The sequence below is a fragment of the Lissotriton vulgaris genome, chromosome 2_1, assembly GCF_964263255.1.
Source record: "Lissotriton vulgaris chromosome 2_1, aLisVul1.2, whole genome shotgun sequence".
Lineage (NCBI taxonomy): Eukaryota > Metazoa > Chordata > Amphibia > Caudata > Salamandridae > Lissotriton > Lissotriton vulgaris.
The window spans coordinates 167,731,749-167,757,268 of record NC_141687.1 but is presented as its reverse complement, the minus strand read 5'-3'; the positions used below and the strand labels follow the sequence as shown (position 1 = coordinate 167,757,268).

The 25,520-nt window shown below is 44.4% G+C and overlaps 1 protein-coding gene across 1 annotated transcript in view; it reads left to right on the top strand.

Moving 5' to 3' along the window:
• Nucleotides 1-25,520, top strand: part of HSF5 (heat shock transcription factor 5) — a 1,034,495-nt gene that overhangs the window by 283,430 nt on the left and 725,545 nt on the right. Inside the window, exons 2-3 of the mRNA XM_086958490.1 lie at nucleotides 8,283-8,642; nucleotides 9,917-10,014. Coding sequence (XP_086814616.1) covers nucleotides 8,283-8,642; nucleotides 9,917-10,014 — 458 coding nt within the window. The remainder of the gene's footprint in view (nucleotides 1-8,282; nucleotides 8,643-9,916; nucleotides 10,015-25,520) is intronic.

The following is a 25,520-nucleotide window of genomic DNA, read 5'->3' as shown; positions in this document are numbered from 1 at the left end:
CCAATGCTGACGGCGATGTTTCACATCTATGTGCGGTTTATCTTCTAAACGAGGTAATCCAACTTTCACCTACAATGGTAGACAAGTTTTTTCCAGACTTAAAAGATTTGATGTTTTCTCCAAGCCCTAACACTGTCTTTTAAATTTGGGACACAGTGTTCTGAGAGACTTTGAATTCGACCTTCAGTTTTTCAAAACAAAGTTCTAACTTTGGGACTCTCTTTTTCTATGATTACATTTTTCTTCCAAATTTGTATTTTTTCCTTATTGGCACAAGTAATCTGCTTAGAGTAGAACTATTCATAGAGAACCAGAATTCTTTGAAAAACTTCCAGAGACAATATTTGACCTTGACCCCATACAACAGTTTTATATAATCTGACATGAAATCTTGTCGGCACCTTTTTCTTCTGTATTTACGTGCCATTTCATATATGTATATTCAATTGTCAACTATATGCTTAGAATGAAACATTGCTTTAAATGCGTACAACACCAATGCTCTTTTGTGTACAACCAGTACCAATGCATTTTTATGTATTTTGGGTGGGTTTTAAACAGTTGTTGTGTAGATATATTTTAGAATGTTTCAACATGTTTAGGACTTAGTATTTAGTAGAAGTCGTACATAAGAAAGTGGAGTGGGTGTTGTCTGGCGATTTAGATTCCATATGCATTTACCTGCTTCATGCCCTTATATAGGTACAATTCACGTTGCCCTTATATAGGCATAGAAACCCAGTCCTTATTTAGGCATAGCCCATGCAGCCCAAATACAGGCATGGTTACTCACATCCGTTCATCTACGTCACAACGATTTCTTGGAAAACCAGACTCTTAAGCCATTAGGGACATCCCCATGCTTGAATATTGATTTCTATAAGAAAGTCATTATTATGCATGAACAACTATTCCTTAGGAGTTCATCCATGACGTTCATATGCCCGACTTTACGTCAAAGCTGGCATTCCTAAAACACCTTCAAGGTATAAATATACCTTCACTTGCTATGGCAAAGCACGGTGTGGTTCGGTGCAGTTCGACTACCTACTTCCACGAAGCAGCTCGCTACATCAAGTGCAAGTGCCGAAGGAAGCCAACTCTCCAGCTGACGCACTGGTAAGAAGCTGTCCTCCTCTGCTGAGAAATCCCGCTCCAGTGTTTCTGACTCTCCTTGCGGGGTGTTGGGAAATCGAGTCAGTGAAAGAGATACCAACCTCTCTCATTCTAAGGTATGGAGCTGATTAGAACCTAGAGAAACCTTTGGCAATCTTGGCAAACTGAACCTATGCTAAAGACCTCACTTATTTCTTCCCTCGTACTAGACCTAGGTTAGGTACATCGGGGTAGGTGTATTTTAGAAGCACCAGTTGAGTATTTTAGCCTGTGTTATTTATGTATGTATTTGTATATGGCATAGCACCAGACAATTCAATCAATCAATCAATGACACTTGTAAAGCGCGCTACATACCCGTAGGGTCTCAAGGCGCTGGGGGGGGGGGGGGGGTGCCGCTACTGCTCGAACAGCCAGGTCTTCAGCTTCTTCCTGAAGGAGAGGTGGTCTTGGGTCAGGCGCAGGTCGGTCGGGATACTGCTATTACAGTATTATTTTATAATACTGTTTACACTGTACGCATTATACTTTGCATTCTGGCTAACGATTGTAGCAGTTCACCTCTCTTGCATGAGAAAAAAGACTGTGCAATAAACCCCTTTTATTGCTACGCCCGTCTCTCTATTTTCTCTGCAACTCTGTAGAAACGAAGCATGCACGATTGACTGAGTAAAATAGTTATCTATTGTTTCCACAACTCTGAAGATACGTTTTATTCTTGGGAAACAAAGTTGTCATGTTTATGCGGTTGTCAGAAATGAATCCCTTCTTGTGTATTCGAGAAAGTTTCTAGTGACCTCTGAGCTAGCTGGCACTCACAATTAAGTTTAGTGTACTCGATAGAGACCTACTGACCTCAGTCCTATGTCATATCTATAGGGTATATTATTCCAACGTGCAGAGTCTATTGGGAATATAGGCACTACACTACAGCTGGTTCTGGGTCTTTAATAGGTATGACAATACCGCAAACTCCTGATGCTCTGTCATATTTTCTTCCAGCTTGGCGCGCAGAGTCTGTCTGACTCTGTAGTAATTATATCTAGTAAGTGGCAGTGGCTCAGGTGCCCCTGTTTGAGTCTGTTCCCAAGACCGGACCTCTCCGTTTATGAACAGTCCCCCTTGTTGTTTATGTTTAGTGTGTTAAGTGTCTGTACTACTGCCTTATCTTCTCTCAAGGAGAACCAGCCATACTATTCTACTGGTAGTTTTGGGGAGTAAAGATACACAATTTTTTGCATATATGCAGTCTTACGCAATTGACATCTGGTAATCCCCACAGGGTCAACAATATGGTATCGCCTCTGCGGTTTGGAGAACAAGTATTGTGGAAGAATAACTGGGCTCACTTCTTCTCTTTCTAGATACAAGTGTGTCAAATTGGGTGGGCCTTGTAGCCAGGAATACTCTTGGATTAGGAGTGCAGCACTGAAGTATATGTCAAGATTTGGGGCGTTAGGTCCACCTGCAGAGTAAGGTCGTACAAGTGTTGCCCACTGCACCCTGGGTTGCTTGCCTGCCCAGGCCAACCTGATTATTAAAGTATGGAGGGTGCGTAATAGCGACTTTGGTAGTAGGATTGGTATGTTAAGAAAGAAAAATAGAAAACGCTGCAACACTATAATTTTCGTGAGTGCAATGCGCCCCAACAATGATAGTGGTAGCTAAATCCACTGCTCTATGATGTCCAAGAGACTTTGCACTGCCCTGCCATAATTTTCACAGATTAACACCCCTGTATCTGTGTGTACCTGGACCCCAAGGTATTGCACTGGTTATATGGTCCACGTTAGGATGTAGTCATCTGCACCTAAGTAGTGGCAGTGGTTAGTAGGAATATAAGTGATTTATTCCAATTGATGCATAGTCCAGAGTGGCTGCCAAATCTCTCTACTTCTTGTAGCATTGGAGTTATGCTTTGGTCAGGATTTCTTACATACAATAAGGTGACGTCTGCATACGCTGATATTATTAAATTGTATTTAGGGAATCAAATGCTACTATGTGCATGGTATTCCCGCATTGTACATGCCAAAGGTTAAGTCACCAGTGCGTATAGTAATGGGCACAGTGGTCAACCTTGTCTGGTCCCCCTTGTAATTGCTATTGGGGCAGATAGAATGGCGTTCACTCGCAGTCTCGTTACTGGGTTTGTGTAATAATAATAATCCACATTTGTAAAGCGCGAACAATCAGCCGTGAGGGTCTCTAGGCGCTGGGGGCCGTCGGGAAGATTAAGCAAGCTATTGCCCAGAGTCACATGGTGCTGGGCTAATCTGCCGCCGCCACCGCGGATCGAATCGTGATCCCCAGATTCTGGAGTCAGTCGCCCTGGCCGCGTCGCCACACCTCTTCCCTCCCTGGCCGCGGTGCCACACCTCTTCCACCAATTTTATGAATACATCTCTGGGTCCCACTGCAGCACCGCAGATAGAAAGCTCGACTCAACTGAATCAAATGCCTTTTCAGCGTCCAGGAAGACGGCCTCTACATGGACATCAGGATCTGTTCAGTTAATAGTGCAGAATAAAGTGTGCAAGTTACTTGTTAGGTAGCGACCATGGACAAATCCAGATTGCTCTGGGCCCACCAATCCCGGAAGCAGTGGGGAAAGCCTATTTGCCAAAAGTTTTGCGAAGATTTTCGTATCAGTACTAAGAAGCGACAGTGGTCTCTATGACGAACTCTGTTTGTGTTCCTTGTCAGGCTTCAATAATGTAAGCAAGATAGCTTCACACATTTATGGGTGCATTGTTCCATCTCTAGTCATTTCCTCAAAGAGATTGACCAGGTGGGGAACCAAACGATCTGGGAACGCCTTGTAATAAGCCACTGTCAGACCGTCCGATCCTGGCGCTTTATTACTTTGCTTTTCTTTTAACGCTGCAGTAATTTCAGTGGGGCGAAGTGGGGCCATCAGTTGTTCCCTATGGGAGTCAGTTAACCATTTCATGGCAATGTATGTGAAGTTCTCAGTTGATTTTTCTGCTTTTAGATCTCAAGCAGTGGCGTCACTAGGGGGGTGCAGACCGCACCGTGTGACACCAGCACATGGGGTGACACCAATCTGGTTACGCTGTGTTGGCTGCTGGCCAAACTTTGCAGCCTTGCCTCTGCCATTAAATGGGTCTTCCAGTCCTTTCAGTATTATCTTCTGGATCGCTCCAATGTCGACTTCCTCTCTTGCGCTCCGGTGGTCTCTTGGCCCAGTCTCTGCACGTGTCTCCCTGACTTCCTAAAGTTAAAATAGGAATCACTGAGTTGAGTAACAAGAAGCAACTGTTATTCAACGCCAAGAAGGCTGAAAGTGTAAACTTGCACTTTACAAATACACCTTTTGTTAGATTATTTTCATTTTTCTTGCATTGATTGCTTTTTTCCGAAAACTGACAAGTTTGTCCTTCACCAGGTGATGTTGCTAGGGAGAAATCTTGTCAGTTCGCTATAGTTTCAGCTGCCTGAGTCCCCCAAGCTGGTTATACTCATTACCATGAACGAGATCAGAGGTTGTCTGAGAGAGATCTCGGCTGCACAGCTTGTGGCCTTGGGGGCTTGTGGCGAGAGCCCCTGGGGCACCAAGGAGTCCTGCTACCTGGTCTCTTTCTCTGTTGCCGGTGTAACACTTCCGGTGCAAGAGGGAGGAGGGACTTTATATTCCGATGACCCGGAACTGCGGAGTGGATGCAAGGAGGTGAAAGCAGGAGAGCAGAGGAGGACAACAGCAAGGAGGACGCAATAACGGACGCTACAGAGGAGAAAGTGGTCGGAGAACAACCAGCACAACCAGAAGCCAGCGGATCCAGAAGGGACACCCGGACCAAGGACGTGGACGAACAGAAGGTCTGCAGGAGCAAGGATGACCACCAGGAAGGCGTGCCAGACGAGGAGGCCTTGACTGTGTCACAGAGGAGGTCCATGGGGTAAGTCGTGAGGGGGTGACACCATGAGTTACCTGCACTGGGTGACGACAACCCTAGTGACGCCACTGTTGTGACGGCAGGTGGAGCAGCGCACAACACGTCCTATTTGCGCACCATCCTAGCCACGCCCCCTACCTTATCTCTTCTTTGGTATATATATATTTTTTAACTTTATTCTTTCGGTTTATGTAACAGATACTAAAATCCCCCCTCAATTGGCATCGTTACTTCTTTGGTATTTTTAACAGTGCTTCTTATAGAGCCGCAGGCTGGTCAACATCTAAGCAATCTGACTGTAGCTGGGTGAAAAGTGTGTTCTTTATCAACTCTTATAAATGAAGAACAATCATACTCTGTCTCAAAAACACTATAACTGTACCTGCTAGAAAGAAATGTTGTAGCTACTGCTGTTTCCCCTCAATAGAGTTCCTGTCATTTATTTTTTAGGTCTCGCCTGCCGATGCGCTTGTGCATTCGAGCTGGTGAGAGTTATAGGGGCTTATCCAGAGTTTAACCAAAGTGGCAATTTGATGCAGTGCCCGTGAAAAGCGCGTGCACGCATCAAAGCCATCTGCTTCCCCCAGCGTGCGCTCTGCCCTCAGGCATTTCTCCTCCCCTAATTATTCACGGCCGGCAGGCCGTACTTTCACTTTCACGGCCGCCAGGCCATGTCTCTCGTTTCTCCTCCCCCCTCCCAGTGTACTTTTATTTAAATAATTGTCTGGAGACACACGCTAAATGCGCACCAGCATTTTTGCTTGATCACGCTGTTACGCGGTAGACTCACTGGCACTTTTTTACCCGATGCTAAATGCGCACCAGTTTCCCATTAAACCACACGCTTCAAGCAGCGCTCTGCACTGGTTAAGTGGACTGGTTCTTTTAATGGATGTTAAATGGCACTTCGATGCAACATTAAATATTACATTTAATGCATCTCTATTCAAGCATTTACTGGTACTTGTAGAAAGAAGGCTTGCACATATATATTTTATTAATGGGACAATCAATTTACTTGATGTTCACCAGCAATCCTGTGAGATTCTCTATTTGAGGGTGCTTAATTAGAAAGTAAATGAGCCGCTGGTTTTCACACCCCCTCACCCTCACATCAAAACATAGTATAACAAAACACAGCAAAACATAGTATAACAAAACAAAGCATAGGATAACAAAACAAAGCATAGGAGAGCAAAACAAAACATAGCATAACAAAACAAAACATAGCATAGTAAAACACAACAAAGCATAGCATAACAAAACACAACAAAACATAGCATAACATAACATAGCAAAACATAGCATAACATAACAAAACATAGCATAACATAACAAAACATAGAATAACATAACAAAACATATCATAACTTAATAAAACATAGCATATCAAAACACAACAAAAAATAGCATGGCATAACAAAACACAACAAAACATAGCGTAGCATACCAAATCAAAGCATAGGATAGCAAAACTTAACATAGCATAGCATAACAAAACATAGCAAAGCATAACAAAACATAGCATAGCATAACAATACATAGCATAACAAAACACAACACAACATAACAAAACATAGAAATACAACAAAACATAGCATAGCTTAACAAAACACAACAAAACATAGCAAAGCAAAACATATAATAGCATAGCAAAGCATAGCATACCAAACACAACAAAGCATAGCATAGCATAGCAAAGCATAGAATGGCAAAACATAGCATAGCATAACAAAACATAACATAATATAGCAAAACACAGCATAGCATAGCATAACAAATCAAAAGCATAGGATAGCAAAACATAGTATAGCATAACAAAACAAAACATAGGAAAGCAAAACAAAACATAGCATAGCATACAGCATCACTCAGCACCACCACAGCATCACTCAGGGGCACCACAAAATCACTATGCGCTACCACAGCATCACTGAACGCCACAGCATCACTCGTTCACCATCACAACATCACTCAGCACCACCACAGCATCAATCTGTGCAACCATTCAACAACAACTGGTTCAAATATGTTCTCTCAATGTTTCAAGCTTTATTACAAATGTAACAAACAGATGTTAATATTTCACTTCTGTTCTTGGATTTTCGTCACAATAAAATACACTGAACATAATCTTAACAAAAGTTATTTACAAAAGTTTAAGCTATTGCCATTAGAAATGACAATACTTTTATTTAAGTATTAATTAATTTGTAATATCAATATATGTAAGTCACGTAAATACAACACGTATTGCATTACAAATGCTATCAGTGTCACATTTGCGAAAGTTATACCTATTGGCATTGTAAATGACAAAGCTATTAATTTAGCTATTTTCAAAACCACACAAATAAAAAAAATTGTCATTTACAAGACAAATAACTCAAACTTTCCTAATGCGAGACCTATTGCATTTCCAATGCTTGTTTAATCTCATTACTGTACAGAGACTAGCCCTATTTTACCTGGGTCTTCTCTCTTGATTCTCCTCTAAAATAAAAGGCCCTTAAATCGGCTCGGTCTCGCATGGGCTCAGGTTTAATAGTATGAGTGGCTGAATTAGTATACTTCTGATTTAACCACCAGGTTCATTGGGGATATGGGTTTTAATAGGTTCACTTCTTATGAATGATAATGAGGTTCCCATGATGGAGAAGAAAACCTTAGTCGCCTAGTCCTCCTTCATAGATAAGGACAAAAAAGTGGATAATGAAATATTTATAAAACTTAAATTCCTATGGCTTGTGATAATGATCTGTGACCAACTGTCTGCGGTGTATTCTGTAACATTGTAGCAGTCTACAGTGTCAAATTTCTCTCTTAAGAAGGTGCTGCGTAAGGAGGCACGTTATGTGTTTTCCTAGTCACAGAAAAATGTAAAGGTTTTATTTCTGGTAAAGGAAAATAAATGATCTTATTTCTTTAAAATAAGCAATGTTAAAATATGTAAAATAATTTGTCTGCAATGTGTTGCTCCTTGAAGTGTTTCCTGATGTTTGCACATGTAGAGACATTCAGTGTTAATGAACTTAATAAAGATAACAAGAGTGGAGAGCTAGCATTAAAAATAAATATGATTTTTCTTTTGACCACCCCGCTTGCATGATACACCACACCGCAAAGGATAACTTAAACGTCAAGCTTGGAGAAACATTAGGACTGTACATTTGCCATATTTGATATGAGTTATCATCATTGGGCCGAAGGTGTACCTAATGTCCTTCACTGTTTTTTCTTCTTGTGCAGGACAAGTAACCATCGGCCAGCTTCATCGCTCTTTTCGCCGAGAGAATCTTGCACCGTATTCCTACATGTCACCTTCATCGCACAACCACGGCTCTTTTCCACTGAAAGGCCTGGACCGCACCCCTATCCCACCCCGCACCTGGCAGAGCTCACTCGGGATGGAAGTGCCAAGCTACTCCGACAAAAGCATCCCATTTCCTGTTCTGCAGAGATTTCCAACTGAGGTGACATACACATTGCAACCAACAGCAACTTCTGTCCATGTCCAACAAGGACCACAAACCATGACCAGTTCCTCACAGAAGTATAGTAGTTACACGTCATCTGCAGCACAGTACTCGCCAGCCTACTATCCCACAGGTATGTAGGCATCACCTATATAGGGGACTTATTGCAGCATTTAAATTCTAACATATGGAGATGGCAGATGGATCTAAAGTGAATAAGATTCATCTGAAGGTACCAGTGGGCTGGGAGGTACCCTGGCCTTAAAAAGGCCAAAGTGAATGGAACTGTCCATGGAACAGAAAAAGTGCAATAGGCATGGGCTTACTGGAGCCAGTATAGGTAATAACTGATTCGAGATTTGAGGATTGTAGGTGTGCATGAATCTGAATCATGCACACCTACAATCCCCAGAGGCCTGTGTGAAACGATAATGAAAAGAACACAACTTCTAGGGTAGAAACACATGTTTAGCAACTACTAGTAAAATAAATACAGGCATGGAATGAACTACATACATAAGAGATACTAGGAACTATGACCATTTTGTTTAAGTGAGACAGCAAATGTTGTAAGAATGCAGAGTTCTTGTTTTGAAGTTATTAAAACACTTGAAGGAATAAAACATTAGCATTGTTACTATATAAGTATACTTTAGACATTGGAAGATACCATAAACTTCCAAAAAGAATAGGGGCATGTGCAAAGGGTTATATTTGCCAGGTAAGAGAAATGGACCTTAGGACTAATGCTATTAGAATTCACACCCCTCGTATTTCAGATAGAACAAACCTTCCATAAAGTGCAACAGAAACCTGCAGATGACTGCAGTATCTTTTTTGCTTTAACGGTTATGCTGTGCAGTCGAAGGAACCATTTTAGAGTTTGGTAGACAGGCTAGTACACCACAAAGTGACCGCATTTTCTGAAGTATTCTAAACCCCTGGTTTTCTGCACTGTTTAAAGTTGGGAGAACTGCCCCGTTTCCGATGATGGAGACTTCGCTGTCTCCGGTAGTGGAAACCTTTGACTGATGGCTCAACTGACATGGGCCATTGGTCGTATACTTCATACCGTCTACCCTATTGAGGGTGGAAAGTCAGACGTACTTTTTTTCCTGTTTAGGAAAAACACATGTTGGGAGAGAGCTTATAGCATGTTAGGAGCATTTATTTTTTTCAAAAACCAACTCCCACTTATGGAGTTTTCTTTTGAAGAACAGAACACCTTGCTATGCTGGGTACTGTTCATAATGCCCACACAGCAAACTTCAGTGAGGGCAGATATCCGTAAATATGGCAAACTGTAGTCTTTTTAGGAAGTAGTCCACTCCTGGCAGAATGGAGTGCAGCTCACCAAACTTTGAAAACTCCCCTTAATTTGCTAATATTTGTGTTGTTCTTTCCTAGCTGTGCTTCAGTGCTGCTCACCTCCTCCTCACATGGAACCATTGACTCCCTGTGTTACTCCGTCTGTCTCATCATACCAACATTGCAGCTTTTATCAGGTGAGTGCAGTATCTTTTGTCCAGGGTAATCCTTAGCAAAGCATCAGCGAACATTGCCATCTCAAACCCAAGACGTAGTCAAACGTAACTACCCCTCATCACAGAGAGGAAGCAGGATGCTTGAAAGAAATAATAGTCATTATATAGCTATCTCTCTTCTTTGTAATTCCTCTTCTGAAACTTTTGACAGAATAGCAAGAGGTAAAACATCTCCCCAGACATTCCTGTACAATTTTCCATTATGGCATACTTACTGTTAGTCATAAACATTGAATAGCCCAACTATGTGGGAGATCCCTCAACACTTTAACAATATATATAATAATCTTTGTTAGTTAAAGAACTTTGAAATAAAATACATTTGTACAGCCTATGGACAAACGATATTGACTGAATTGCTTTTATTTTTTCCATCAATAAGGAAGCCAGTTTTCCTGAAAATTGTCACTTGTGAGAAACCAGGTGATGATTATCATATTCAAGAATATGTTTGGTAAAGTAAAGCATTAAAGAAAAAAAGGATATTAGAGCCATGTGGCCAATATTCTGACAATGTCTCTTTTAGGATGTGTGAGTGTTAGCCTACAGATTCTGAACACATTTAGTCCCAATCCACAGAACATGTTTCTTACCTCTGCGAGTGAGTAAACACAAAGCCGAATTAAATACTGTAAGGAAGGGGAACGGGAGTGAGATTTTTCCCAATAAAGCAATGATTCACAAAGCGAGAATAGAGTGCACAGGATTCTGCTATCAATGATAAGCATTAATGATATTGTCATTGCAAGTTTATCCAGTAGTGGGGTATCTTTTAACCCTGGGCGTAGTTTGCGTAGTAGTGCTATGCTTAGCTACGCGAAGTGCACTTTGCACTATGCGAACTGGTTAGTGCGGTAGGAAAAATGCTGTTTGCACTGATTGCACATTACAGGATGCTTGTCCGCACTGTGCAATCATTACAAATGGCATCTTGCACAGTGCAAGCAGTCGTTTTCTGCCGCTCTAGTAGATTTGTACTCGAGGGGCAGCTTTCTCAAGGCGGACTGGTAATTTCTCTTCTCAAGCGGTTGCAAGCGTACGTACCCACCCTCCCTGCGTTGAGAATCTCGCCGGGAGGTATATTTTCCATGCTTGCGATCGGCAACTTGATGTTGCTGATCGCGAACGAGGAAAAAGTCTAACCGGGATGTTGATTTTGCTCGCTTGCAGTCGCCAACTTGACGTTGAGGACTGCGAACAAGCAAAAAATGCCCGCTATGCAACCTGTGTTTGCACAGTGCTACGTGCAATTTGCGTAGCGTGTAGTAGCGCAAACTAGGCACGCACCACGAGCGTGGCATAGTCATACGCCCAGACTTAATATCTTTCATAGATTCACATGTTTGAATCATTCCCCCATTGTCGAAGTGGGAGTCCCACGGTAATATACATAAAGCAGTAATTAAACATTTCCATCGGCTATCATGGTAGCAACCATGGGCCCGATTCACAGAACTAATTTAAGACAAAATCCTAAACTTACTACCATTTTGGTATTCACAGAAGGCACTTACTCTTACTCCAGTATTGGAACTTCCATAGATTCACATGCCTGAATCATTACCTGTCGTCGAGACGGGAGTCTCCGGTATATAAAAAAGCAATGCTTAGTAGTAAAGCAAACTGAAAAGAGGCCTAGGCCCATTTCCCTTTTGCAACCCATAGCCTTTGTTATGTAAAAGAGGCCCAAACGTTTCCCTGAACCAATCAGAGCTCCTCACCCTCTAGAACACTCCTGAGAGAACATTCTGCTCCTCAGATTTTCTACCGCACGTTGTGCTAGGGAGTCTCCTTTGAGCTCTGCTCAAACTCTTTACTTTTACAGTATTGTGACTGAGATTTGAGGTCTCTCATCTTCTAATTTCTTCTTATTGAAATTCCTTATTCATCTACCATGTCTGAGAAGGAGAAAAAAGGATTTTTTAGAGCTTGTTCCACCTTCTCTTAGAAGAAACTTTATACAGATGACCCTCACAAAGATTGCATATACTGCCTATATCCAGACCATAAGGCAGCAGATTGTAGGTATGTTGAACCTTTTCAAATAAAACCTTGAGGGATCGTGAGGAAAGGCTGCTGATTTGGCTCAGAAGGTGAAAGCAAGGAAAGAAATCCTCTCAAGTGAGAGTGAGGAGGAGCCTGTATTTTCTAAGAGATCTCAAAAGAGAAGTAGATCTCCTCAGACACATTCCTCAGGGGAAAGACCTGAGAAGTCCCCAAAAAAGACCACTGCAGGGTCTTCTGGGCGCAGTCCCTCAAAATCCCCTTCAGGTAAAGCTAAGGGGAAGAAGGGTTCTGCTTCTGAGGTAAAGCAGGAGAAGTGCGCCTCAGAACCTCCAAAATCGCCTCATGGAGTCAAGAGAACTTCCTCTGTGCCTTCTGAGGAGAAAGGAAGTGTTTCAGCGCTGTCGACGGGGCCGTCAACGAAAAAGATGTCATCGTCGACGAAAAAACCATCGACGTCGTCGAAGAGAAAAGAAGTAAAAGCTGGTGATAAGACAGCGTCGACCATTTCACCGTCGATGGCGATATCGTCAATGGTTTCATCGGCGACGAAGGCGTCGACGAGCGTTGCTGTATCTTCAGCGTCGATGACAGCAGCGTCGACGAGGACAACGACGACGGCCGGAGCGTCGACGAGGACAACATCGACGGTAACTACAACGTCGACGGTGGCGTCAACGACGATAACTTGGTCAACGATGGCGATGGGGATCCGTCGACGACGGAAAAAGACACCAGAGAAAAGATTGGTACCCTGGAAAAAGCCTATAACACCAGAGGTTACATCGCCGAGCAAAGTGTCTCCATTGGTTCCATATCACCTGTTGGAAGAGGAAGATTCGGAGGAAGGGGATGACGAAGATCCTTATGGTTTTGCGAGTAGCCCTTCGCAATTACAGGTCAAGTACCAGGAGGTCGATTTTGAGGAGGAATATGGGGGTTTTCAAGAGCATCCCCAAGAACAGCACCAATATCACCAACAGCAGCGTGAGGAAATGACAAGTGTACCATCCTCTTTGTTGAAAGACCTCCAGGGTATGTTGGAGGATTATAGAAGAAGATATCCAACGGCTCCAGCCACTCCGGAAAATCCAGAGGCTACTCCGCATCCACGGTCTGTCCCAGGGACGCCAGTGCGTAGGAGAGAAATTTTGCCGGAGCCAACTGCTAGGTCTCCACCACCAACGTCGGAACACGATACCTCGGATGATGACCACGAGGATGGAGAGATTGCGGAGCCAAGTGCAGAGTGGAATGACTCCCCTCACCTTCAACTCCTACACCAAAGCCAGTAGATTCTCCACCGGAGAACATTGGTGGTTTTCATAATTTAATGGAAAGAGCCACTAAGAGGTTTGCACTCACCATGACTGAGGATAAAGCGGAATGCTTTTTATACGACTTCAAGGATTCGTATCGCAAATCTGTGCGATCCTTGCCTATCATGAGTCATATTTGGGAGGAAGGATTGAAGGTCATGGAGACGCCAGCTACGGTGACACCGGTTCTGGCCAGACTAGACAAAAAGTATAAGGCACCTATAGATGCACCAGCTTGTCTTTTGGGTCATCCCAAGCCGGATTCTGTAATTACTCAGGCGGCACAGCAGAAGTCCAGAAACCCGTCTGTTCCAATCTCGACACCTCCAGACAGAGAGGGCAGAAGACTGGATAATGCAGGAAAACGTTTTTCCTTAATGTCGGCGCTGCTGGTTAAAGCCTCTAATGCCCTCGCTATCTTAGGAAGGTATGACAGGCAAATGTGGTGTGACCTGTCTCCATACATTAACCAGGTGCCAGAACCGGAGAAGCAGGATGCTAGTAGGATTCTCCTGGAAGGGGAAAAGACTTCGGCTGAAGTCATAGACTGCGCTATGGATATAGAGACGACGGCATTTAGATCTTTGGGAGGAGCAGCAGTACTGCGCAGGCAAGGATGGCTACGGGCAACGGCTTTTAGGACGGAAGTTCAAAACAAGATTCTAGACCTCCCATTCAATGGAAAGATCTATTTGGGAAGCATATTGATGATACTCTGCAGAGTATCAAGAAGGATACCGATACTGCAAAGGCTTTGGGAACACTGCAGTACAGAAAAACACCTTTTCGTGGCTCCAGAGGTAGAGGGCAGTCCTCGTATAGAGGAGGATATCAACAAGGGAGATATTCCTCTTATTCTGCCTCATCGCAGCCCCACCGTCAGTACAATCAGCCTCAATCAGGAGGATATACTAAATCAGCCCCAAGAGGAAGGGGTGGCCGTCAGGAGAAGAATAACACCAGACGGCAATGACAACCACCATCTTCCGGCTATGTCGACATTCCAAAGATCATGTGCTCCCCTGGGTGGAAAGATTGCTCACCATCTTCAAAATTGGCGGAAAATAACAACGGACCAATAGGTCCTCAAAATTGTTCAATTCGGTCACACCCTAGAATTTCTTCAAACGCCCCCTTGTACGCCACCGAGGCATCAGAGAGCCAACCATCTGCATCAACTCCAGCAGGAGATTCGGACAATGCACCGAAAGGGAGCAATAGAGCCGGTACCAAATGCCCAAGAAAGCAAGGGGTTTTACTCCCGGTTTTTTCTTGTCAAGAAAAACAAACTCCAATGGCGTCCTATTCTGGATCTCAGATCCTTAAATACCTATCTCAAAGAGCAATCTTTCAGGATGGTGTCTCTACAGGACATCCTTCCGTTATTGAACCCAGGAGATCATATGACTACATTAGACCTACAAGACGCGTATTTCCACGTGCCGATCCATCCCGCACACAGACAGTACCTTCGGTTCTTAGTAGCCGGAAGACATTACCAATTCAAGGTACTGCCATTCGGCTTAAAGTCAGCGCCAAGGGTGTTCACAAAATGCCTGGCCCCAGTGGCGGCTGTGTTACGGAAGCAAAAACCTCAAATATTTCCTTACCTCGGCGACTGGTTAGTCAAAGCGCCATCGAAAGCACAAGCCAGAGCGTCAACACAGGCCTGCATAGATCTGTTTGCCAAACTGGGTTTGACTCTTAACGAATGAAAGTCAAACCTCCAACCAGCAAGGGTGATCACATTTCTGTGGGCGATACTACACAAGGACTGCAACAAGGCATTTCCCTCCGAAGAAAGGCAACTGAGGATTGTGTCCATCTTCCAAGACTTTGTAAAAAGAAAGTCTCTTTCAGTCCAAAGGTACAAATCATTGCTGGGCATGATGTCATCTTGCATTCCTCTTGTACCTCACTGCAGATTAAGGATGCGCCCATGGCAGGAACAGATCGATTTTCAGTGGCGTCAGGCGTCAGGATCCTTCAACAACACAATACAAGTGACACCAGTGATGGTGCAAGCAGCGGCATGGTGGACGCAGAAAGAGAATGTATCTCAGGGTCTGACGTTTCTTTCAAGAGCTGCTCCATTAGTGGTGACAACAGATGTGTCCCTAGAAGGATGAGGAGCTTTCCTTCAGGATCTTCAGGTCAGCTGTCGTTAGAAGATACACGAGCAGCAATTACACATAAATCTGCTGGAACTCAGGGAGATCCGCTTAGCATTGCAAGCCTTCCTACCGCGAATACGAAGTTCGCCGGTGTTGGTAAGAACAGACAACACTACGGCGATGCACTATTTAAACAAGCAGGGGGGAACAAGATCTCTCTTCCTATCTCAGGAGGGCCAGGAGATATGGGAATGGGCTCTTCGACAAGGAATATCATTGTCAGCGGAACAGCTCCCGGGATATCAAAACGTCAAGGCGGATACTCTCAGCAGGCTCAAACCGTCCTGTCACGAATGGGAGCTGGACCAGGGGACCCTGGACAGCATCTTTCAAAGGTGGGGAACACCAATAGTGGACCTCTTCGCCACAAGAGAGAACAGGAAATGCCGGTGCTTCGCAAGCTGGCTTCCCCAGAAGAGATCTTGGGGGAATGCGTTTTCCATGGCATGGTCCGGCGTCTTTGCCTACGGTTTTCCTCCAATTCCTCTTCTCCCCCGCGTACTGGTGAAGATCAAGAAAGAGCCGTGCAGGCTGATCCTAATAGCCCGTGGTGGCCCAGACAACACTGGTTCACGGAACTCCTGCTACTGCCAGAGGACCGTCCAGTTCGGCTGCGACCAATTCCATCGCTGTTGACAATGTCCAGAGGTCGGGTGCTCCATCCGGACCCGAAATCCTTGCGATTAGCAGCCTTTCTCCTGAACACTGAGTTTAGTTCAGTTCAGATTGATTGCTTTATTCGATTTTTGTTTAAAATCATAAAAGCGTACAGTTAAAAGATACAATCATGATTAAAAAGAAACATATATATGGAATCACAAATTATCTGCGAGTTAAAAAATTAAAAACATTTGCTCACCCCGTAAATATGACTATCTTGGTAATAACATACTTTACAGGAATCCTGATAACTGTTCTTACAATACATCAAAAAGAGAGTTAATAGGGGTTGCACTACTTAAGATTGTTATACGGTAGATCAAAACTGTTAAGCGCGGGGATACTACGGCACTGCGGTACCCAAACTCCTCTGCCCATCCTGGTATTATCCTCAGCCGTTGGTCTGGGGACTGGGATATATCAGGTGCTTGGGTAGAAATCGTGAAGGTCCCAGGTAGATATGGGACCATCACCTTCTTTGGGTGGCCAAGTTTGGAGGTATGGAACAATATGTCTACTCCTAAATCTTATTAGTACCAAGTCACCAGTGGTGTCTTTTGGGAGGGGACCTAACCAGCCCACTCTCCTCACACTCATGATCCTTCCGTCAAGATCATGGGGCAGGGGTCTATTTTTTGATAGCCAAAACTTGACCTTATTTAACAGGTCATGTTGTCTCTTTGATTTTCCCTGTTTGAGTTGCGGGATTCCTGAGAGGACGCACACAAATGGAGCGGCCTCTGGAGGTAGATGAATTCGAGAAACCCTATTACGGTCTACTCTGGTAACAATATTGTGCACTATAGTGGGTTTAAGCGGGGCTTTAGGAACATTTGGGGGCAAAGAGGAGGAAACTATTACTTGGGTTTGGGCAGCTTTGTTTTGTGTGGTTAGTTTAGGCACGTTCAGGGGGCAATTGACGAGGGATGATTAGATATTGTAACTTTGGTAGAAGGTAACAAATTAAGTTTAATTGTTTCCTCAATCCCTGTCAGTCTATCCCCCAAGGTGTTAATTTTGTCAATCAGGGGGTGTATAATAGATTTGATCAGTTGTTCGATCATAGACAATAAACCCATCTGGGAAGTGGGTGCTAGGTCGTCTGATTTATTAGCCACCTCTCGATTTTGGGGGGAATTGGTAGGAGACAAAGTTGGACTTGGGGGCCCATTTTGTAAAGTTTGTATTTTAGATTGACTCCCATTATATTTGTCCCCGTCATGCTTCCTTTTGGCAGATGCATCCCGAACGGGTACTATACTTTGAATATTGGCTTTTGTGAAAATAGAGAAGGGTTCCAGCACACTCTTGTTAGGGGTTGACGGGTTAATGTTGTTTGGCTGGGAGGGCAATCCTGCTGGGGCATACCTAGTCTTACATAGACTGTTTAGTTCCTCCAACAATGAGAGGCTACACCCTGTACTGGTTATTTGTGAAAAGGATCGATTACTGGTTATGCTGTCTATAGGCTGGTTGGAATTTTTTGCAACATCTCTGCGCGTAGGTAACAGTGTACTATTTGTGTTCGTGTCTATCGTCCTAGGGCAAGAATCCGACCAGAGAGCTGTTTTAGTGGTAACCCCCTTGCGGATCATAGTATGGCGTGGAGGTAATAAGGTTAATAAAATTTATAAGGAGGGTGCTACTGTCCAGTACAAATAAGTCAATCAGTAGCTTTACCTCCTCATGAAAAACCAAGGGGGGTGGCCCGTCCCGTGCTCCTCAGGCCTGTGAGGGCCACAGAGGGCCCGCCCTTTTCCCGGGCTTAGCCCGGCGCGTCCCGCGCGTGTCCTCGCGGGAGTCCTCGCGGGACGAAGGAGCAGGCGAGTCTTTATGCGCCGCCTGGCGCATGGGAAATGCGCAATCTGCCCCTGTGGCTCCTGGGGCTTGCAGTCAGGCAATGTGATCCGGGGCGCAGGACCGGCGGAGCGAAGCCCGGCCGGTCGGTGAGGGCGGGGGCGGAGCTAAGCCCGGCCGCGAGGGAAGGAAACAGCACAGCAACGAACACCAAGGGACTCTGCAGCAGGCGAGTCTTTATGCTCCTCCTAGCGCGTGGGAAATGCGCAATCTGCCCCTGTGGCTCCTGGGGCTTGCAGTCAGGCAATGTGATCCGGGGCGCAGGACCGGCGGAGCAAAGCCCGGCCTGTGGGTGAGGGCGGGGGGCGGAGCTAAGCCTGGCCGCGAGGGAAGGAAACAGCACAGCAACGAACACCAAGGGACTCTGCAGCAGGCGAGTCTTTATGCGCCTCCTGGCGCGTGGGAAATACGCAATCTGCCTCTGTGGCTCCTGGGGCTTGCAGTCAGGCAAGGTGATCCGGGGCGCAGGACCGGCGGAGCGAAGCCCGGCTGGTCGGTGAGGGCGGGGGGCGGAGCTAAGCCCGGCCGCGAGGGACGGAAACAGCACAGCAACGAACACCAAGGCACTCTGCAGCAGGCGAGTCTTTATGCGCCTCCTGGCGCGTGGGAAATGCACAATCTGCCCCTGTGGCTCCTGGGGCTTGCAGTCAGGCAATGTGATCCGGGGCGCAGGACCGCCGGAGCGAAGCCCGGCTGGTCGGTGAGAGTGGGGGCCGGAGCTAAGCCCGGCAGCGAAGGAAGGAAACAGCACAGCAACGAACACCGAGTTTAGTCATCTAAACATCTCACACGCATGTAGGAGTATCCTGTCCAAAGCTAGAGCAGACAGTATCAACAAAACCTACAGGATCAAATGGAAGAGGTTTTGTCTGTGGTGTAAGAGGCATGACACTCGCCCTCTTGCTGCTGCACCTCGTCAGATTATTCCTTACATTCTGCTGTTGGCGAAGTCAGGATTGGCACACGCTTCCATCAAGGTGCATTTGGCTGCTTTATCCCGCTACAGGAGGTCTTCATCGGGCCCGTCCTTATGGTCATCAAGGATCATCCAACAGTTTATGAAGGGTTTATTCAGGGTCTTTCCTCCAGTATAGCCTCCGCCACCACTATGGAATCTCAATATAGTACTGTCACAATTGATGAAACCACAGTTTGAGCCAATACACAGAACGGACCTTAAGTTCTTGTCCTGGAAAGTGGCTCTTCTCATTGCACTAACTTCAGCGAGAAGAGTGGGTGAACTGCAAGCGCTCACTATTCAGGAGCCTTTCTTACAGTTTCAGGAAGATAGAATGATTCTTAGGACTAATCTGAAATTCATTCCAAAAGTGGCAACCGATTTTCATCTGAATGAGCCGTTGGTGTTAAAACGTTTCTTTCCTCATCCGTCAACACCGGTGGAAAGAGTGTTACACTCACTAGACGTTCAAAGATGTATGAAGTTCTACTTGAAGGAAACTAAGAGCTTTTGCAAATCTTCTCAGCTCTTCGTCGCTTTCAGCGCACCCAGGAAAGGTTTTCCTTTATCAAAGAGGGGAGTTGCCAGATGGATTTCCAGTGCAATTGTCTGCTGTCATCAAGCTGCTGGAAAACCTTTAAATGCACAAGTTCGTGCTCATTCCACGAGGGCTGTGGCCAAATCCACTGCACTATTTGGAGGAGTGCCAATCCAGGATATCTGCAGAGCAGGGACCTGGGCATCTACGCACACCTTCACCAGGCACTACTGCTTGGAGGCAGCCGCAGAGTCAGATGCGGCAGTGGGAGAGGCGGTACTGCGGAATATCATCCAGTAATGGTGAGCCTTCTTTCCATCCCTCCATCCGTAATTTCTTTTGTTTTACAAAGTTGCATTTTATATGTTATGCTTGGGTTTTCAAGTTATATTACATGATTATGAAATGTATCAGAGAAATGTGCTTTGTAATCTCACTGCTCGCTATTCTGATTCAGGCATGCAAATCTATGAAAGTTCCAATACTGGAGTAAGAAAACAAGTTACTTACCTGTAACTTTAGTTCTCCAGTATTGGAAGCTTTTATAGATTCACATGCACCCACCCTCCTTCCCTGAGAGGCTCACCTTGGATTTAGCACCACAAGTGTTCTTGATGCACAAGTGCGCGAAAATCTGAGGGGCAGAAGGTTCTCTTATTAGTGTTGTAGAGGGTGAGGAGCTCTGATTGGTTCAGGGAAAAGTTTGGGCCTTTTTACATAACAAAGGCTATGGGTTGCAAAAGGGAAATGGGCCTAGGCCTCTTTTCAGTTTGCTATACTACTAAGCATTGCTTTTTTATATACTGGAGACTCCTGTCTCGACGACGGGGAATGATTCAGGCATGTGAATCTATGAAAGCTTCCAATACTGGAGAACTTACAGGTAAGTAACTTGTTTTCATTTTGGTATTCACAGAAGGCACTTACTCATTTCGGTATTCACAGAATTTAGGAGTCCTAACTATAGGACTCCTAAATGCCTTCTGTGAATACCGAGTCTTAAAAATTTAATTTTTCTCAGTTTAGAAGTAGTAAAGTTAGGACTTCTAACTTTAGGACTCCTAAATGCCTTCTGTGAATACCAAAAGTCTTAGAGTTAGGATTTTTCTCAGTGTAGGAGTCCTAAAGTTAGGAGTCCTAACTTTACTACTCCTAAACTGACAAAAATCCAATTTTAAAGACGTTCAGTATTCACAGAAGGCATTTAGGAGTCCTAAAGTTAGGAGTCCTAACTTTACTACTCCTAAACTGAGAAAAATCCTAACTTTAAGACTTTCGGTATTCACAGAAGGCATTTAGGAGTCCTAAAGTTAGGACTCCTAACTTCTGTGAATACTGAAATGAGTAAGTGTCTTCTGTGAATACCAAAATGAGTAAGTGCCTTCTGTGAATACCAAAAGGGTAGTAAGTTTAGGATTTTGTCTTAAGTTAGTTCTGTGAATCGGGCCCCATGCATTTAATAGCCTATCTACATCCTTTTCTAAAAAAAATTCTAAACTTTGAGTACAACAGATCAGTAACCAGCACCCTCTAGCACCTTCCCAAGAGAGGCTGAATCCCTTAGATTTTGACCGCACGTGTGTGTGAAGGGAGTCTCCCTGAGCTCTGCTCAGTTTCTTCAGCTATTACTTCTTTTTGGATCATCCAATATTATATTTCATGTTTCATTTCTCTGACCCTGGTATTAATGTGTCATTATTATGTCATAGTGGCAGAAAACAAGGTAATGGACTACGAAATATGTCTAACCTTTTCCTCAAAAACTCTCATGTTCAGAGAAATGAGGCTACTTTTGGGACTACAGAAACATAGATCTGTCACTTCTGATGAGGAAAGTGAGGATTCCTTCACCTCATAGGAGAGGTCAAAGGGAGAGGTCGTGCTGAGGGTCTTCAGAGGGCATGCAGGAAAGCCATAAAAAAAGACTTCCGTTGAGTCTTGATAAGGCACTTCTCACAGAGAGTGACAATTGGAAAATAAACTTCCTCAGAGGCAGATCCTACAACTCCCTATTCAATCCTGACACTACATCAGGGAAACCCCCATAACCTGACAATGAGGAGGCTATGACAAAACTCCATGCCTAAAAATTGATACTAAAAAAACTGCCTACTATTAGTGCCTCACCAATAATAGCCTTGTCGATGATGGCATCGTCTACGACGGTCGTCTTCGATGGCCTCATCTACGAGGGTCATCTAAGATTGCCTCATTTATGACGGTCTCGTCTACAACAGCCTCATCTACGATGGTCGTCAACGACAGCCTCGTCTACGACTGTCGGCAAGGACGGTCATCCATGACGGTCCTCTAGGACAGCCTCATCTACGATGATAGCCTACGATGGCCTCATCTACGATGGTTGTCTACAACAGCCTCATCTACGACTGTTGTTGATGACTGTCATCTACGATGGTCGTTGATGAAAGCCTAATCTATGACTGTCATCTACGACGGTCGCCTACGACAGCCTTGTCAATGACAGTCGTCTGCGACAGCCTCGTCTATGAGGGTTGTCTAAGATGGCCTCATCAACGAATGGCCTCATCTACAATGGCATTTTCTATGACAGCATCATCTCAATGACAGCCTCATCTACAATGGTCATCTACGACAGTTGTCTATGACAGCCTTATTATTGATCGCCTCATCTATGAATGGCCTTATCTACGAACGGCCTCATCTACGAATGACCTCATCTACCAATGGCCTCATCTACGAATGCCTCATCTACGACGGCATCGTCTATGGCGGTTGTCTACATCAGCCTCATCTATGACGGCTGTCTACGACGGTCATTTATGACGACAGCTTCGTCTGCCATAACCTCGCCTACGATAACCATGTCTACGATGGCTTAGTTTACGATGGCCTTGTTTACGGTAGCCTTATCTATGACTGCATCTTGTACAACAGCCTCAGCGATGACAAAAAACTGTCAACGTCAACCTATTCGTCTACGTCCACCTAGTCGACTACGATCTCAATGACCATACAAGCGGCGAAAGCACCATAGTCCTCAATAGACACTTAGACCAGAATAACTTAATGTAACAAATCAAGGTGCCTAATATAAGTAAGTATACAACCATCACCAATATATAGAGAGGCAATATGTGGAGCAAATTCACCACTTCGCTCCGTCTCCAACTTCAGAGAAAAGGTCAGATCTATGTAGCTCTAATACCGTTACGGGATTACTACTATCACTTCCCCGAGACTGCAGGGTCACATTGTGCTCAATATGTCTGCATCCTCCGATGCTCCTGCCACAGAAAGAGTGATCCCATTGTCAAAAATTACCTTTCTTCCTGAGAACAACCCATTGATATCTGGTGATGATAGAGAGAAGGCCCACAACTGCTGGGTTCCCTACCAGATGATTTATGATGGTTTCCAGACCCTTAAGGAATGAGCAGCCAAATGCTTCCATATTCAAAAAGCAAATAAGCCATGGTTTGTTCGCTTCTGATTTTAAATAGAAAAGCTGTGAGACCTATTCCAATTGTTGATTTATCCGGGAGGAATTGCAATCATGGAAAACCTGGTCACTAATCACCCCGCCTAACCAGAAAGGAGACCTTCTCAACTATGCCCGGTGTTACTGTACGGGCTTCCAATTCACTGGCAATATGGGGCAGGTATAACCAAGAGACATAGTCAGACCTTACCACATACATAGAATTTCTGCCAGAAGACAGATAGGGCAGAAATAAAAAAATAAAAAATAAAAAAATCTGCAGGGGTGAAAACCTCCTCATTGGTAAACTTAGATTGTGCGATAAATATAGCATCAATAGGTATCTCACAACTGGCAGGGCCAGTGGTCCTTAGAATAAATTTTGGTTAAAGGCCACTGCATGTAGAACCTGAGGTGCAAATATATCTAATATTTTTACCATACTATTACTATGCTTTGTTTGGCTAGCACGTTGATGACGCCTTGCAAGCAGTCAAGGCAGACTCTGACACCGCAAGATCTTTTAGCACATTCAATTCGAAAGCAGCACCCTTTAAAGGCACTCATGATAGAGGTACCCATCTGTATCAAGGAGGATGCCAAAGGTATCAGACTTAACAATGCTATCAGTAGCCCTTAGGCTAGCTTACCTACAGTGACAACGTTCTATTGCTGCTTACACCATCCTGTGAGGGAAACAGTTCGACAATGTTGTCATCTATGGCGGAAAATAATTTCGGATAAATAAGTCCTGGCTCTCAAAACATGTGGTCAGACGTTAGAGTTCACCAAGATTCCGCCCACTATCCACCAAAATGAGGGTGCCCCTCCCTTGTCTGCATCTGCTTCGAAAGGAAGTGATAGGTACGCTAACCAAAGGTTCCATAGAGAAAGGGGTGAATTTTCAGCATTTGTCTTCAGATTAACTTACTGCATTTTCCCGACTGCATAACCCTGTGGCAGAGTCATTTTAATCGTCCACGGCCACAGAAGCGTGACTAAAGTTGTTTCACAAATTTTGTCTCATTGTGAATTATCAAAGATCATCAACTCCTCCATCTAAGAAGATTCTGTTCCTAGGACGCAGCACTAGATACTGTCCAAGACAAAGACTTTCTATGCTAAGCCAAACAACTAACACTGTAGGAACTGGCTCTCATACTCCAAAAATTATATATATATATATATAATATATATATATATATATATATCTATATATATATATATATATTTCTATATTTAAATAACCAGTGAGTCGGTTCAGTTAGCTTCTGGACATCATGTCCTATATATATACTAGCAGCCGCCCGGCGTTGTCCTGGGGCAATGAGGCTTCAGGGCCAACCGCCCACCCAGGCCCCCGACAATGCCCCGACCCCCTCCCGCCCCGCCTCGCCTCGCCTTTGCCTTTCCTGAGCAGCCAAGACACCTATTAGCTACATGGACCAGATGGAAGCAGGGCCAACCGCCCGCCCCCTCCCGTCCTGACCCCCTCCCGCCCCGCCTCGCCTCGCCTTTGACTTACCTGAGCCGCCGCTAATGCTGGTTTTTTGTTGTTTTCAGGGACGGACACTGAGCAGATGGAAGCAGGACCAACCCCATGCCCCCTCCCGTCCCAACCCCCTCCCGCCTCGCCTCACCTCGCCTTTGCCTTACCTGAGCCGCCGCTCCTCCCCGTGCTCCTCACTTCACCGCCGCTAGTTGTCTGCCGCTCCTCTTCGTCATCACGCACGTCGTGGCCAGCGCTACGTCGCGGCCAGCGCAACGTCGCGGCCGGCACTACTTTCAGGGGACTACTTTTTTTTTTAGTTACATTTTTTAATTTATGTTTAATTTTTATTTTTTATAGCCTATGTCCATCTGCAGACCCTAGCAATTTCAACGATGTATCGGGTGTGTGAATTGGCGCTGTGGTTCCCGAGTTTACCTGGCTCAAAGGTTTGTGTTCTCTCTTTATAATAGTAGTATAGATATATGTATATATATATATACAATTACCACTCCGGCGCTTGAATCCACCAAACGGAGAAAGACACGAACTCAAAAATTGACTTGCTCACTGCTGGCTGCAGTAACTTTTATTAAAGTTGGTGCGAGATGTTGTCAGACAGGATGACGCGTTTCGGCTAACATGCTCACAAGATACTGTCCAAGACAAAGACTTTCTATGCTAAGCCAAACAACTAACACTGTAGGAAGTGGCTCTCATACTCCAAAAATATATATATATATATATATATATATATATATATATATATATATATATATATATAATATATATATATATATATATATATATATATATATATATATATATATTTTTATATTTAAATAACCAGTGAGTCGGTTCAGTTAGCTTCTGGACATCATGTCCTCAGCGATCAATATGATCCCTCTTGCGCACCTGAAAATCAGACTCTTACAGGAACAGCTACGAAACATTACATTCAAGCAAAAGAATTGTTCAAGAGCCTGGTGATCTTTGCACATGTATGAT